Here is an 18097-nt window from a genome sequence, read left to right on the forward strand (position 1 = left end):
TAGGTAGAAAATATAGAAGAATGGGAAAATGTGGAAATTCTTAAATCAGCAGAAGTGAACTTAGGTGGAACAAAGACAACTGGTAGAAAACCTTAGATTTCAGAAGATATATTGCAGCTGACTGATGAATGTAGAAAATATAAAAATGCTAATGATGAAGGAAGTAAAAGGAACTATTGACAGTTAAAAAATACTATAAACAGGAAGTGCAAACTAGCGAAAGAAGAATGGATTAAAGAAAAGTGTTCAGAAGTGGAAAGAGAAATAAACATTGGTAAAATAGATGGAGCATACAAGAAGTTAAGGAAAATTTTGGGATGCATAAATTAAAATCTAATGTATTAAACAAAGATGGAACACAGATTTATAGTACGAAATGAAAAGTTGCTAGGTGTGTGAAATATATTGTAGAGTTATACGGAGGAAATGAATTAGGAAATGGTATTACAGAGGAAGAAGAGGGTCAAAGAGGATAAAAGGGGAGAAACAATTACTGAGATCTGAATTTAAGAGAGCATTAATAGATTTGAATGGCAGAAAGGCTCCTGGAATAGATGTAATACCTGCAGAATTACTGCGCAGTGCAGGTAAGGAAGCGATTGATAGATTATACAAACTGGTGTGTAATATTTACAAAAAAGGGGAAGTTCTGTCAGACTTAAAAAAAAAGTGTTATAGTCATGATACCAAAGAAAGCAGGAACAGATAAATGTGAATACAGAACAATTAGCTTAACTAGTCGTGCATTAAAAATCTTAACTAGAATTCTGTACAGAAGAATGGAGAGGAGAGTGGAAGAAGTGTTAGAGGACCAATTTGGTTTCAGGAAAAGTATAGGGACAAGGGAAGCAATTTTAGCCCTCAGATTAAAAAGAAGGTTACAGAAAAACAAACCAACATACTTGGCATTTATAGACCTAAAAAGTCTTTGGAATAAAATGTTCAGAATTTTTAAAAAATTAGGGTTTAAATAGAGAGATAAAAGAACAATTAATAACATTTACAGGAATCAAACAGCAACAGTAATAATTGAAGAGCATAAGAAGGAAGCTGTAATAAAGAAGAGAGTCTGACAAGGATTGTCCCTATCACCGCTACATTTTAATCTTTAAGTAGAACTAGCAGTTAATGATGTTAAAGAACAATTTAGATCCGAAGTAACAGTACAAGGTGAAAAGATAAAGATGCTACGATTTGCTAATGATATAGTAATTCTAGCAGAGAGTAAAAAAGATTTAGAAGAAACAATGAAGTACATGGATGAAGTCCTACGCATAAACAAGAACAAAATGAAAGTAATGAAATGTAATAGAAATAACGAATGTTATTGAATGTAAAAATAGGAAGAGAAAAGATTATGGAGGTAGAAGAATTTTGTTACCTAGGAAGTAGAATTACTAAAGATGGACGAAGAAGGAGCGATATAAAATGCCAAATAGCAAGGCGAAACAAGCCTTCATTCAGAAATATAATTTACTTACATCAAAAATGAATTTAAACATCAGGAAAACACTTTTCAAAGTATATGTTTGGAACATAGTTTTATATGAAAGTGAAACTTGGACGATCGGAATACCTGAAAAGAAAAGATTAGTAGCTTTTGAAATGTGGTGCTACAGGAGAATGTTAAAAATCAGATGGGCGAATAAAGTAACAAAGAGGTATTGCGGCAAATTGATGAAGAAAGAAGCGTGTGGAAAAATATAATTAAAAGAAGAGAGACTTATAGGCCACATATTAAGGCATCCTGGAATAGTCGCTTTAATACTGGTGGGACAGTTAGAAGGAAAAAATTGTACAGGCAGGCAATGTTTGGAATATGTAAAACAAATTGTTAGGGATGTAGGATATGTGGGGTATACTGAAATGAAACAAATAGCACTAGAGAGGGAATCTTGTAAAGCTGCATCAAACCAGTCAAATGACTGAAGACAAAAAAAATTATTGAATTATTTATTATTTGAATTATTATTTAATATTTAATTCTTTTACAATCAGAGGTTAATAATTATTAAAAAAACAATATATTTAAATTAAAAAAAAAAAATTTAAGTCTGATTCGAACCGATGTGCCTCTCCTGCAAGATCCAAATATTTCATTAATAAAAATTTCATTTGGCTATAACTCTGGAACCAATGAAAATAAGTACCACTTATGATATATCATTGAAAAGCTCTCAATGAGGGCTTATTACTGTAGTTAAAAAAGTCCAAAATCCCCCAAAAATTGGATTTTGGGCTTTTTTGGATACTTTTGGTTCATTTGATTGTAATCAAAAGGGGAGGTGCAGAACTAGTTGTTACAACAGTCCTAAATCCAAAATTTCAACATCCTACGGCTAATCGTTTTTGAGTTACAAGAGATACATACCTCGAATATACATACATACACACATATGTGTACATATGTGCAGATGTCATGCCAAAACTAGTCAAAATGGATTCAGGGATGGTTAAAATGGGTATTTTCTATGATATCTGAAAACCAAAACTTTTTGCGATCACAATACTTCCTTTACTTTGTACAAGGAAGTAAAAATCAAGATTATCTGTCACTAGTATCCCCACTGATACTACTGACAGATGATATTGATACTACTTTCATAATATCACTATTATGAAAGTTTATAAAACCATATCAGTCAGGGATAAGTTATCTAATCAGTTATTACTCAAACAGAATTCATATAACATACACAGCTCTCTAATGATAGTTTGTTAGATGTAGTTTATTTTAAAGAAACTACACTTTACAACACTTTTTTTGTTTTTACAAAGCAAACAAAATTCATAATGTCAACTTGAATAAAATAGCAGGCTGCTGTTCATATTTACATATTTAATAAACCTTCCTCTATCTATCACATGTTATTCCTTCATACACCTAGTTACAGCAATAAGCAGTTATAACACCACATTCAAAACAAAGAAAATAATAAAAGCATTTCTTAAAATATAACTTCAATAAATCTACACAGTAAGGAAAAATATTAAAGCCATTCAAAATTCAATAAAATAATGTACAAAAAATTAAAAAAATAGATTTTAAAAAGCTTAACCTTTCTTTCACAGCACATGCTTAGTGTCGATTATCTTTTTTAATATTCATAACAATGTACTACACTGTATGTAACCACTGCATGCACTATTTCTTCAACAGTTAGTCAGATAAGGTTATTTTAAAATAATAAAATTTTTTAATGAATTAAAATGAATTTTCATACTACCACTTTATTCCATTACACTAGTTAAAAATAAATTAAAAAAATGAATAAAACCTTAAAAATCTTTCAAAAACATTAGAAAATAATGCTATTTCAATTATTCTTTCAATTTTTACTTTAGAAAGTCAACATTAAATTAAAAATGACAAACTCATTATTTAATGTAGACGCAGGAAAGTCAAAATTGACAGAATAATAGGAAATTATTATTTTCTAATTATTTGTGTGCTTTTCTTTTTATTATTTCTAAAGGTTTAATTTATTTTGCAACTTTTAATTTCATTTATGGATGATGGCCTGAAAAATCAGTGCCCAGAGGAATAAAGATCTTTGTAAGAAATTAAAAGATAAGAAACTAGGGTTCCAATTAATAATAAAAAAAAATACAGGCAAATGTGATATGAAAGAAATGCAAGTAGAATAACTGTCTGGGATGCAGATATTAAAAAAAAAAAAAAACTTTAATTGTAATCAAAAGAGGAACTTCCTGTCCAAATTTAAATAATAACGTATGAAAGTCAGTTCTGAATAGGTTATTTATTTAAACAAAAATTATGAATGAAAAAATGTATGATTTTCATCCAAATAATTGATGATTTTCTCAAATAAAGCAAACCAGTTAAATTGAATTTACACAAACTGTAATGTAATCATGAACAATTTTCATTGAATAAAATCTCACTGAATAGTTCAATCTTGCTTCACACCTTGTAAAAATAATAAAAACCATTAAACTGAATAACCTATTTTTTAATTATCCAAATTAAAATTTTTGTTTATAAAGCAAATAAACAAAGGAAAAGAAAGCGTTTTACAAAGAAAATTAACTTTATATAGCTAAAAATATTTATTTACCTCTACTCTTAACAGTAAAACGAGATCAAGAAATTGTATAACAGGTTGGCCTAAAATAAAATAGGATGAAAACTCTCTAGTAAGAAAAAATGTGATATGTTTAGCACAAAGCTTTCTCCTACTACAGTTATCTTAATTACAGTAGCTTTCTAAATGATCGTCCTTTACAGCAAAGTAAGACTAGATTCAAACATCCTAAATCTTTATTTCCAAAATAATATAAAATACAGTATGAAAAATTTATTTTTGAGAATACAATAGAATTATATTTAGAAACACTGATAATTATAAAGACAAATGCGATATTTTATATCTTAAAAAATAAAATTGTAAACCTTATCATAAAATTAAAATTTTGTTACTACAGTGGAGAAAAAATAAAAATATACAGACTACTTTTTAAAGTAAAATCTTTTTCTAAGAGAAATAACTTTTATTCTAAATTTAAGAATTACTTTTTCATGTCAACTACTATATTTTTGTGATATTATTAAAAATCATAAATTAAAAAAATTATCAAAGCCATTTACAGATAAAATTCATGAAAAATATTTTGTAATGATAACATGGAATACTACTAAACTGACAAAGTTCAAATTTTTTATAGGTTGCAGAATTTCTAAAATATTTGTCATAAACAAACAAAACCTTAAATCAACAAGTTTTGGGATAGGTCCCTATTGATATATTTTAATGATTAACAAACAGCTTCTAATACACAAATGAGTAAAAAAATTAACTTTAGTATGCATTTTTCCCCAATAATTTAATTGTTGAAATTATTTGTTACTATAATTATTAAATATTGAAAACACAATACCTTCTTGAGTCTGTACATCATTCAAATATTCAAAATTAAATCAGTCTTTAAAAGAATTTATATTATAAATTTTAATCGAACTAGAGCATCCTACTAGCTTTTGCTTGCAGACATGAATTCAGAGATAGGTAGGCATACAAAAACATACTTTTTACAAAAGTTGTACAAATTTAGTTTAGTTGGAATAAAAATATAACAAATAAATCTCTGAAATCATTCAACATAAGAAACCTTTAGTGTTTATTTTTATAAACACTAACGGTTTCTTATGGTCACTTTTATAAAAAAAAAAGATATATAAAAATATTTTTTTAATCAACGGCATGGTAGAATTTTAGTTAATCCAATACTTTAAAATAATTTTAAGAATTAAAACTACAATTTTAATTTAAATGTATATATATATATATATATATAAACATATACCCACATTGTAGTGGCCAAAAATTACTCATAAAAATGTTTTTTATGAGTAATAGACTATTTTAGGACTTGCCAATAGGTAAAAACAGCCATTTTCATCATTTCTTCCATAACCAGCAGCATTCTTATTTTACATCATACAGAGGGTCAAAAAGGACCTTTTGGAAAGAGTAATGATGGAACTTCATCTTAGTTTACAAAAAATTCATTTTGTTACACAACCAAATCTTATAATGTTTACTGAAAAAGATACGTTTACAAATTGTTGTTTTTTCAAATTTTGTGCTCAAAATAAATAATGAAGGGCTTAGGTAACAGGCCTGTATTTTACATTTTAATTCTTTTAATTTTTTTTTTTAAATTGGACTATTAACAAGTGTCCTTCATTAAAAAAAAATGGCCACCAAATCATAAGGTTTTGAAAATGTCTCATTTTTGGGGCCCAAAAACCACATGTGGGACAGGTGGCAAAAATCTGAAATGTTTACAGCAGTAAGTGCTTTACCTGTTGGCAGTAGTTTTACCTGTCAGAAAATAGTCTATTACTCAAGAAAATAATTTTTTTGGTATAAAAAAATATTTTTTGGCCACAAGGTGGGTTATCGTACATCAAATATCATCAAAATCAAAAATAGTGACGCAACAAAATTTTTGAAAATTTCTTGGATAAAAATGTTATTACATTTTTGATTCCCCTGCAATCAGTTTTCAAGCACCCTTAATAATAACAGAGTAACTGCTTTACAGTTTTGCTGTAACAAATAGCAAACACACATGCACACACATATTCAGCAGTTAACATAAACCAGACAAAATGTAAGTAGAAACAGCAGAGTTATAATAATAGCATAATCTAGTTTTCATAAATAAAGCAACTTTCAGGTTGTTATATGTATAATGTCTGTTTAAAAATTTTTACATTACCATATTTTTCTTATGCATCATTAGGCTTTTTTCTGTAGGTTTTTCTCAACCTGTTTTAACAATTAGTAAATCAAAAATTGTTATTTTTTGCAGATTTGGGAAGTAATAATGTTACCTGTACACTGCTTTAAATCAGGATGAAAAACAACTTACCATCAATTTTTTATTGAAGAAAAACATCAAAAATAGTTGAATGTAAAAATTATTTTACTGGAATTATTGACAAAGTTTTTTAAGAAACTATACTATTAACTTACAATGATCAATATGACTGAAGGTTTTAAACCATAGATTTTTCAGAAATCAAAAAAGATTCATTAATTTTTATATACATTTAAACACACGATAAATGATCAAATATGGATAAACACTATGTATATAATTTTCTCTGATACACCACAATCTTATGTTTGGGTTGGTGAAGAAGGCAATAGGACGACCATTTCTTTTTTAATTTTTTTTTTAAGCAAAGCCTGTATAAAATAATAACTTAAAAACAGCTAAGCTAATTTCTTGATTGTCTAATATCTCAAGTCTGTGCCAATAATTACTTTGGTAAAGGCACCTAACATTACATACATTTATGTAACATATATTTCTTTTCAGTAAAATTCAGACAGAAGACAGCAGCTAATATAACTCAAATTAAATTTATATTTTTAATGAATAATTAAATGTGTTCCTTAAGAATAAAAAAAAAATTTTATGATTGATTTTCATCAAGTAACGGTTAATTATCAAGTACTTCATGTATCCATTATTTAAAAAATCCTAATTTTTTTTGTTTTCAAGAAATAAATATTACTTTCATACAATGTTCAAAGAAAAAAAAAGTTAAATTAGATGCTTATCAAAAGCAAGCCATATACAGACATAATGGTTTTTACCACTATAGCAGTCCTTGAATTTTTAGGAGATATTTATTAATTGTAATAAAAAACATTCACGCATTAAGCATGATTAAGTCTAATCAAAAGGTAAATATTAACACTTACAGATAAAATTTTATAAAAAGAATAGCAACATTTAAAAATCTATGTATCTTGAAAAGACTTATTACTTTTAAAAGGCTTGTTATCTTAAAAAAACAAACTTATTTGCATGTAAAAATTCAACACACTAACTGTTAACTTATTATATTACTAAACATAATACTAATAATATAAATTATATTTTCAATGATAAATAAGTGACCAATTATAAGAATGTTTAAAGAGATCAATATTTTTTGTAAAAAAAAAAATTATTTATAAGGCATAAAATTGAAAACGAGGTAAGTTTAATAATAGATTGTCATCACCACAAAACCGTGTTGTTACAAGCACATTAAAATGATAGATCTCATTTTAATAATACAGATTGATTATACACAATTCACTCAGACATTCCTCTCTCTCCATTAGTTGAAGAGTGAACTACTTACTCTTCAATATAAGTACGACCACATTACTTATTGATTCCAATAAATAATGTAATGATGCAACTATAATAGATATTTACAGTAATATTATTAAACACTTACATTTTATTATATGAAAATTTTCATAAAATAAAATAATTTTACTTTAAAACATGAATTAGTTAAATGAAATCAATAAGTAAACACTTAATGTAAACACAAGAATGAAACACATAATTATCCATTAAATAATTTATTTCATCTGCCTTTATGCAGAGGTTTCCATTAAAATTACATAAGAATGAAGAGGATATCTATCCTCTTCATGAGATTTACAAAATCTCATCTTCATGTTACATGCAAAGTGGCTTATATAAGATTCCTGGCACACCTTCACTTTTAAAAAATTTTACTATAAATTTCCTATCTCCAAAAAATGAATTACAAGTCAAAGTGGCAAAAAAGTTGTTTAAAAATATTTTTCTTTGATTTAAATATTTATCCACAAAAAATAAATTACATCCAATTTTTTAAAAGCCAGGGATGCACAACCTTTTACGTGACATCAAAGATAAATCAAATTTGCTAATTAAAATTCTTATATCAATTAAAATGCCCAAGCCCAAGGTGCAATAATATAACATGTTTTATGAAATTTAAAGGATTCTCCATTTTAATGATTAAATAAATATAAATAGTACATTAACATGGTAGGGGTGAGGAGTATCATTAACAAATATTCTTTTTATATATTAAAAAAAAAACTCCCACAATAAAAATAAATGCATACTAAATAATGCAACAGTTATCCTTATTTATAATTTTTTTTACATTCATTTATTACTGTATAAAATTTCAGCTTCACACAAATACAAATTCATGTTCACATGGGTGCACGTTCGCGCAAACTATTTTGACAATTCTTTAATCAGAAAATTACTCCTGGAACAAAATTTATTTAGTAGTTTTAAAACACCAACTTTTGGATGATAAAATAATTAACTAATTATCCTAATGGTATATTATCAATTAACATACATAGTCTGAAATTTTTTTCAATGAGATTCCATCTTGTGGGAAACATGATGCACATGTGGAATCATGCACAGTAAGTAATAAATAATTAATCATGTAACTCATGAGCACAATTACAACCTTTAACTAATGATAATGATTTACAGACAACAGTTATAGAGCAATTTCACAACCAGTCTTTTACAGACCATTTTGCAAATAAGGTTTTATCACCTAGGTTTTCCCTTAGGCCAACCTTTTTTAAAATTTTTTCTCCATTTTTCACACAGCCTCTACCTCTGAGGATAGGGTGTCCGAAGCCTCGGAGATATTGTCTTCTACCATCTGCTCATCCCCCTCTGATGCCACTGATGATGGTGGGGAGGATGTTTTGTGGCCAGCATCCAATGATACCGACCCAGATGGAGCGGGGAGTATCACATCTAAGTGCTTAATGGACTTTCCAAGGTTAATGTTGGGGCGGCTATGATGCTCGCCCTCTCTTTTGGAGGCCTCTGTTCCAATGGAGGCTCCACAAACACTATTACTGGTACCAAAATCATACACATAAAAAGAATGCTACAGTAATATTCTATAAATCTATCCAGGCAAGAAATGCACAAAATTTTAACAGAATAATTAATCAAAGGAGAAGCATAAAACAACCTGTTATGTTCTATAAAAATAAAATAAAATCACAATTTAAGATTAAATATTTTTCTTTCATCAGATTAGCAAGAAAGGTGTTCAAAATAAAAATATCGAGTATACGAAAAAGAATATCAGGGTTTTAATGTGTTATAAAATCTCTTGGATGAGATGTACAGCTCTGATTTTAAGGCTAAAATCAAGGAGCAAAAAGGATAATTTAGTTGGTGAAGAGTATAAGAAAACAGAAGGTGTCTGAAAAAAAGTTGAATCTGTCCGTCTTTTCTGTGCAGTCCTAAACAAATCTGTTGGAAGGCCAGCCACGATTTATTGATGAAGTGTGGAACACTTAAGGAATCGCTTATGTATGCATCCATAGTATTTACAAACTGTTATAGGCTTTGAAGCCCACAGACCAAATTATGTATGTTAACTTTGCACTTGAAATTTAGTATGTAGATGACAACTTTCCTGATCATATTTAGTGATGAGTCAACAATTAATCTTAGTGGAAAAGTTAACATACATAATGTTCATATCTTAAAAATCCCAATGAACTATTACAGTACAAAAGAAGACTCCTTCAAAATTAAATGTTTTCTATGTGATATCTTAACAAGTTTACAGATTGTTCTTTTTTGCTGAAACAAGTGTAACAGGAGTTGCTTAATTGGATATGCTCCTTACATGGCTCTGATGAACCAGAGAATTTTATTTGGCAGAGACCTGCTGACCGGCATAACTCCACACAGGATTGATTGAATGAAATTTTCCCCAACCACTGGATCAGTCGCCATGGATCCAGAGTGATAACAGAGCATGTATGCGGTTGCCTTCAAGGTCACCTGATCTGACCATATGTAATTTTTTCCTTTAGGGTTTTATAAAGAATATTGTGTATGTGCCTCTGCTACCTACTGATCTACCTGATTTGAAGTGCAGAATTGAACCAGCTGTCACTTCCATTACTCCAGGCATACTGGTTAAAGTATGGGATGAACTCTCCTATTGGTTGAAAGTGTGTCACGAGACGAAAGATGCTCAAATCAAACACTTTTGAAGGAAAACTGTAAAAGTTACTCTTTCATTATATTTGTGATTCATTACTGTACGTCAAAGTTAAGTTATTAAACAGCTTTAAAAATATGATATTCATTTTTGTACATTTATATATTTACAATTTTAATGTAAATATTTTTGAAATGTTAACTGAACTTCTTTTAATAATAAAATGCACGAATACCAGATGAAAAGGAATTCATACATTTCTACACTGTAAATGGTTATAAGAACTAGCAGAATGTACAACAAAAATCAGAACAGAAGAAGTAAAATGCTTACAACCTACACAATTAATACACAGTAATCTTATAAATAACTCGTGAATTTAGTTTAAAAATATGTAACCAGTACACCACTTTTTCCCTAAAATAACTGCATAATACAATAATAATACTTAACACAGATTATCATAAATTCATAAAATTTAAATAATAATTTTTTTTATATAACAAATTATGGACTAATAGTTAAATTGACAATTTCATATTTCAATGATAAATATTTGCTAATGAAAAGACCTTTTTTCAAGTTTTATTATATTTAAACCAGTGATCACGTAGTTTTGCCGTTGTGCAGAGGGCCATGCAAAAAATTTCTTAAAATATGAAGAGACAGTATTTATACTTTCAGTTATAAATAAATTTATACAAAATTGAACAATCAAAGCATTTTTAATTAAAACAAAAAAAAATTAAACAAAACAATTACAAAATAAACTCTATTGGGATGTATATGTGTTGCGTATATGTATGTGCTAATTTGTAAACAAATTAGTCCCTACAAAAATTTATAACTGACAATTCTAATAACTAATTATTAAACACAAGGCTGGTAACTTAACTTCAAAATATAGTTAATTTTGGGCACTGATGATTTCAACAGAAAAAAATTTAAATATAATTTATATAGTTGCTGAAACATATTTCATCTTATCCCACCTCTACAGTTTTTACTGACTATTGTCACTATAAGGTCTTTGTCAACACCTACGTAAATATGCTTAAGATAATACAGGAAGTTCAGCTGAAAAGTGGTGTAACATTAAAAAAATATAACAAAAAGAAATATATATATATAAATCACACTACAAAAAAGTAAGAGTTTAATCAACATATTGGCTGATATGTGATGAATATGACTATTTTACTTACAGATACTTCACCATTATTTTTCTATTTTTTCTTTGAAAGCATTATAAAAAAAATTATAAATTCAGTACCCCGTTTCAAAATTTGAACCTTAAATCAATAAAAAAACTTACATTGTAGTTCTTTATAAACAGTGATATTCCTGACCCTTTCAATGTTGACATGCAAAAACAGATATATATGAACTGTACTAGATTTATTGCACAATGTTCAATATCAGAATTATACCATGTTTGTGAAAATCAGGAAATACTACAATACTTGTTTTTGATTAATTTAAAATTTAATTTTAGATCAAATATAGATAAGAAAATTATAGAATAAATTTCAGAATAAAATCTAACATCCAAGTATGGTTATAAAAAATATACTTTTCATGAACTGCTTTTATAAATAAACGTTTCAAAAAATCTGGGCGGAATAAATTTCATGAAGACTAATTACAATAAATAATATAATAATTAAATGTGCAAAATTGAATTACACATTGTTACAAAAAAAAATTACTAAGGATCCATAAACCTAATTATTAATAAACTACAAACATCATAAAACAATTAATTATACCTGCACTAAAGGTAAGGTTGATGTTACCTTAGCTTAATATTATCTGATATTATTATTGTCAACCCCCAAAAATTACTGTTTGTTTCAAGATTATTAAATAATGAATTATTCATTACCTAAAGACAAAATAAAATATATTTCAAAAAGTTTCACCATTTCATTTCAAAAACACTTATAAACCTTAAACAGGGATAGTAAAAAAATAATCATTACAAGGAACACTGAATCTTGAAACCTACACTCTACTAACTGATTACAGAAACCATACAAAACAGAGGCAATTTATCAACACTATGTAGAAATGTTTCAAAAATAAGCACTCAACATTTATTTTTACAAAGCCGCTTTTTAGTTGTAAATGTATTCCTTCTATAACACAGTTGAACAAATTTTAATCATTTAGAAAAAAAAATCAGTGAAATCAATTCATAATACATTTCTAGCCTACCAATCTGGTTTAGTGGTTAACTTTTCATTGTCAATCAGTTGTTCAACATGTGATTTAAGTCAAAGGTCCGAGGTTCAAATTCTAATAAATGTTAGTTGCTTTTATATGGATATGAATACAAGACAGTAATGCCAATGTACTTTGATGGTTGGGGTTCAATTATCCACATGTCTCAGGCCTGAGCTTGTACAAAACCTCATTTAATCTCATACATACTCTCAACTCATTGAGGCCAGGGGGGATGGCTTATTGTTCACTAGTTGGAACAGATTGCAATGTACACATTAAGAAAACAAAATCGATATATGTATATATCGATTTTGTTTTCTTAATGTGTTTTTTTTGGAAACAAAAATATAGCAGTGTTTTCAGAATTCCCCAGCACCATATGCAACTCCTTCTTTTCCAATTTTCTACTACTTTTTTTTTATATTTTCTAGTCAACGTTTCTATTTCTTTTTTTAATACTTGCATAATTACGGCAACAGTCTTTTTCTTTTGTTTTTCGATTTTCTTTTAATTTGTTTTTTTTTTTATAGTTTTGATTTCCTAATGTAATAGTTCTATCTGATGATACAGCGGCCTGCTTCATCTACAAATTATTTGTTCCATTTTATTGCCCATAGCCCCTGCATATTCAACCAATCTTCAAGAAAAATTCTTTGAACGTCTTGATATTTAACTTTTTAGACCAATTATTTTTTTAATTATTTCTCTAGCTCATCTTTTTGGGTCAGTGAGCTTCCAATTTTAAAATTTCAGGTTAGATAAAATATGATTATCTTTAAGAGATTCAGGAACTTCATTATAAGCTAATGTTTAGTTAAAAAGCAAAGACGACTTTGCTTGCAATGCATTTATATCCATTGCTAAGAACATTTAGTGGGTTTGGTCTCATAAAATATATAATTTTTTTTTTAATTTCTGAACATATTTAAAAAGTAAAAAAACTCATATTCAGAACATTTCAAATTGCCATCGCAGAGAAAAATAATAAATTCTTTTTATAGCTGACAACTTTCTTAAGCTCTTAAAAATACTTTTGGATTAGTGCTTTAAGAAAGTGATCATTACAATTATAATAAAAATGTCTAAGCATTTAATTAAATTTCTACAAATACTAACATTAATGCTTTAATTAGCCATGTTTGATTTATAGAACTAAATTATGAAGAGTATTATAACATTTCATACATGCTGTATGTTTTTTTTGCAAAACAGGCTTTAAAGTACATTCTTAAAATATGAACGAGGAACTCTTGTAAAAAAATGTTCTAGAATCATGGAATAATGATTACTTATTTCTTGTGCATTTATGAAGTTATTTCAACAGTTATTAATAATCCTAAATCCAATAATGTAATCTTACCAGTAAAAATTAAGGGAACAAAGAAGATGCTCACCCTGTAATAACAGAGTGAACAACAATAAAAGGTTTACTGTAAATAAACATGATAAGAAAAGATTTTTTTTAAAAGTATTATCCAAAAATACTAACAAACTCAAAAAAGAGAAATAATTTATTTTAAATAATTGAAATTTACTAAGAATATACCAAAAAGAATTTTAGTCTTTCACAAACGGCCACTATTTTTTTAAATTAATTAAAAATACTATAAAGGAATTTGTAAAGCAGTTTTACTATAAAATGATTGTTAACTAAGTTCAATAAATCAAATAAATATTCATAAAGTTTTTGTTACAATATGTATATAAATATAAAAATGTTAATATATAAATTAATTTACTACTATTATAAATAATGAATAAGTAATTTTGAGCATTATACTTTATAACATATTTAAATAAAAATTGTCATCATTCTGTGTGTATATAAATATGTTTATCTTTCTGTAATATTTTTACATTAAAGTACAATAGTGTACTTTTTATTTTCTAATTTGTTTTTTTTTTATTCCTAAAATACAAATAAAATTGATAAACCTGCAAACTTGATTACAATGTGCTTTATACAATTACCACTAAAAATGAAAAAAAGTTAGTGAATTAACATTCTAAAGTGTGCTAACATTAATATTAAAACTAGTCATTTCATGCAAGAAAAAACACTTTAAATTTGAAATTCATGTGTTTTTTTTTACAAACTGACCTCATACACGTGCAGTATGATGTTACATTTTTATATTAGTTCTACATAGTTAAGAAACATAAATCATTTAAATATCCAAACAAAATGTTTGATAATAATGAAAATAACCCACATTGTTTTCACGGTAGTAATTAGTAACCACCAATTTAAATCATTAATTCTCAAATATACTTCACTATACCACAAGTTTTATGTTCATCAGTAATTTTACTCATACCTGAATATGATGTACCATGTTTATGTAAGTATACGTTTATGTTTACAGGTAATTAATATCAATAGATATTACATATAATTTTAATAAACAGTTTGAAGTTACAAGAAAATAAAATGTTAAAGGTAACACCAAGGTAAAAATTGATATCAAATATAAAATTAAAGCTAGTAAGAAATTATTTCACAATTAAAGCTTCTACAATATGCAATTCGGAAGATTAAGAATTATTTTTAATAACTTACCCTTTTAAACCTGTCTATAGTGGTAAAGTTAAAAAAAAAAGAAAAAACATATGTCAAAATGAGATAGCACTATAAAACCAAGAGAAAGGATAAACGTTAAATTACTGCGCCGGACGTATGTTTACTACATGAATTAACTAGTTAACCTACATTCAATAAACTAACCTAAGTCGCCGTTTATACTACTTTCATTAAAACTAGTCACAGCAAACTGTTTGTGTAAAACTAAACTCTATAACGAGATTAGGACTAAAAATAGATTTCTTTATTAAAACAGTCAAAGACCTTTAAACTGGGAATTTCCCCGAAAAAAGACTAACCGAATATCATTTTAAACACCCTTTCAGTCCCATAATACAGTCAACAAGCTTACTAATAGTTCACTTAAAAGCAAAAAAAAAACACCTAATCATTAACACTCATTATTTACTTACCATGAATTTCTTTTCGATACTTTAGCCATAGAGATAACCCGGTACAAACTGCAGATTTACAGAACAAAATTAATTCCTAACACAGCCATTTTGATAATTATAAAAATCCACGTAATTTCTTTCAATACTCTGTTCCCACCTTGAAAATCAGCTGTTATCAAAGTATTGTTACAAAGTAAAAACTATCGTATATGATCAACCAACATATTGTAAGAGGTACGTGGGGTAATTCATCACTAAGACTTAAATAAATAAATAAATTTTCAATACATCTAAATGGGTGAATGAGTAAAATAACTACACACTGTGTAAACCTCGCGATTTATTAATTTTGTAATTTTCATGGAATTTTTTTTTTTATTCTGGAAACAAACATTTTATTATACCACTACTGGGATAGACATCACCACCTTACAATCACATTGTTGGTACCCATGTTTTCCATCATTACATTTGACTCAAAGCGCCAAAATTACCTTAATAAGTTTTTATATATTAACTATTTTTAAAACTTTCCTAGGTACCTCTGCTTGTATTGGTTTTTTTTTATCTCCTTGTACGAAATAAAGGAAATATGTGATCGCGATAAATTTTGGTTTTCAGACTTCAACTGCTGAAACATCCTATTTGACCAATCCCAGAATCCATTTTGATTAGTTTCGGCGGGACGTCTGTACGTACGTATGTCTCGTATAACGCAAAAACGATTAGCCGTAGAATATTGAAATTTTGGATAACATCTAGTCGTGAACCTCCCTTTTTTATTGCAATCGACTGGACCAAAAGGATCCAGAAAAGCCCAAAATCCAAAAAAAATTGGATTTTGGACTTTTTCTTATGTAGTAATAAGCTCTCATGACAGCTTTTCAATGATACATCATAAGTGGTAATTTTCATTGCTTCCAGAATTATAGCCAAATAAAATTTTAATTAATGAAATATTTTGATCTTAAAAGGGCAGGCACATTGGTTCGAATCCAACTTCATGTACGTATATTATTTTTAACTTTTTTTTTTTAATTTAAATATATTGATTTATTAATATTTATTAAACTATGATTGTAAAAAAAAATTACAATAAATATTAATTCAATAATAACAATAAAAAAAAAAAATATATATATATATATAAGAAAAAATCAGAAGTTATTAATAAAATAAAATTTTATGTACTTTTAATTTTAATTAAAAAATTATTATAGCGGTTAATAATTATTAATTAACAAATCAACATATTTTCATTAAAAAAAAAAAAGCTAAAAAAAAATATATATATGAAATATAAATAATGAGAGTTCAGCTTATCAACAATTATAACAATATTGATTGCTGGTAAGCTGAACTCTCATTATTTATATTTTATATACAAAATACCAATGGTGCCATGTTACAAAAATTTAATATGTATATATAGTCAGATTCGAACTGATGTGTCTATGGTTACTTTTCTGACAAGCTCTCACTTACACCACATACCTACTTGGACAACATGAAAGAAAATTAATATATAAACTATTATAAAATGCTGATATGGAGACCACAAAAAAATGCGGTATCCACTACAATGCAGTTTTGTAAATGTCCATTTTATTAAAGAATTGGAGGATTGAGTCTCAGTTTCAAATGAAATAAGTTTAAATGAAGTGCAGTAAACAATATGTGTTTATTATTTAATAGGCGTACAAGGAAGTCGTCCACATCAGATTTTTTTATTTTTGTTCTTGTAGAATCATATAAGAAAACGGTTTTTCTATGTAACTATTACTTTCTATGGAAGTGATGTAAAATTTACTTTTGTAAAATGTAAAAAACTTATTAACAACCAGCAATCTAAATAAAAATGGCCAAACAAAAAGTTATAATCTCTAAGATTGTTTTTTAAATGAGCAAATGAGACATTTGGAAGTAATGAGTTTTTTAAAGCAGTTATTAAGTTAATTAAATAAAACAACAAATAAAAGAATAGCACCTTTTTACAAAATAAATATGAAGTTTGATAAATAAGTTTATTAAATTGTCCACAATCACATGTCTAAATCCATTTCATATATGTTTTTAAACGGATTAGGAGAATTGGCAGCCAGCACTATTCTTTTCAAGCAAACAAAAAGTATTTTCAACCACTAATCTTTTAGAAAATTCTTATTATTAATATACAAATAAGTTGTAAAATATAAGTTTTCTTTGTCAAACTCATCTAAATGAGTTAAAGAAGTTTTCTTTTTTGTTCTGTACAATTTTAAAATAGAGCTACTAAAGACTAAACTCAAACACCAGTTTTTGAATCTTAAATGGTTAAGATGTACTGGTATCATGAGCATTTATCTTTGAACCAACTGTGTTATGTGCATGCATACATCACACACACATTCTACCAATAGACATATTTACAATATTTAAAACTCTAAAATCATCTTCTTTCATTTATTATAAAGTGCAAATAAAAAAATTCTATTTCTCTATAGTATACTATGATGCTGATAAGACTTTATATTCATTACTGTTTAATTTCTTGACAAGTTATCTAGATGTTAAAAAAATTAACTATGATGTGAAAACAAG

At 27.1% G+C, this 18097-nt stretch overlaps 1 protein-coding gene across 3 annotated transcripts in view; it reads right to left on the reverse strand.

The window, feature by feature from the left end:
- The window catches only part of LOC142327112 (vacuole membrane protein 1-like), a 30650-nt gene extending 14957 nt beyond the window's left edge, over positions 1-15693 (reverse strand). Inside the window, exon 1 of one of the 3 annotated variants that reach the window (XM_075369976.1) lies at positions 15536-15693. In XM_075369976.1, the coding sequence (XP_075226091.1) occupies positions 15536-15564 (29 nt within the window). In that variant the 5' untranslated portion in view covers positions 15565-15693. Of the gene's footprint in view, positions 1-11520; positions 11550-15101; positions 15249-15535 lie in introns of those variants that run through there. The other 2 variants (XM_075369978.1, XM_075369977.1) reach the window with 2 other exon arrangements.
- Between the last annotated feature and the right edge of the window lie 2404 nt (positions 15694-18097).

Source organism: Lycorma delicatula, chromosome 6, assembly GCF_047948215.1.
Source record: "Lycorma delicatula isolate Av1 chromosome 6, ASM4794821v1, whole genome shotgun sequence".
In the NCBI taxonomy this organism is placed as follows: Eukaryota; Metazoa; Arthropoda; class Insecta; order Hemiptera; family Fulgoridae; genus Lycorma; species Lycorma delicatula.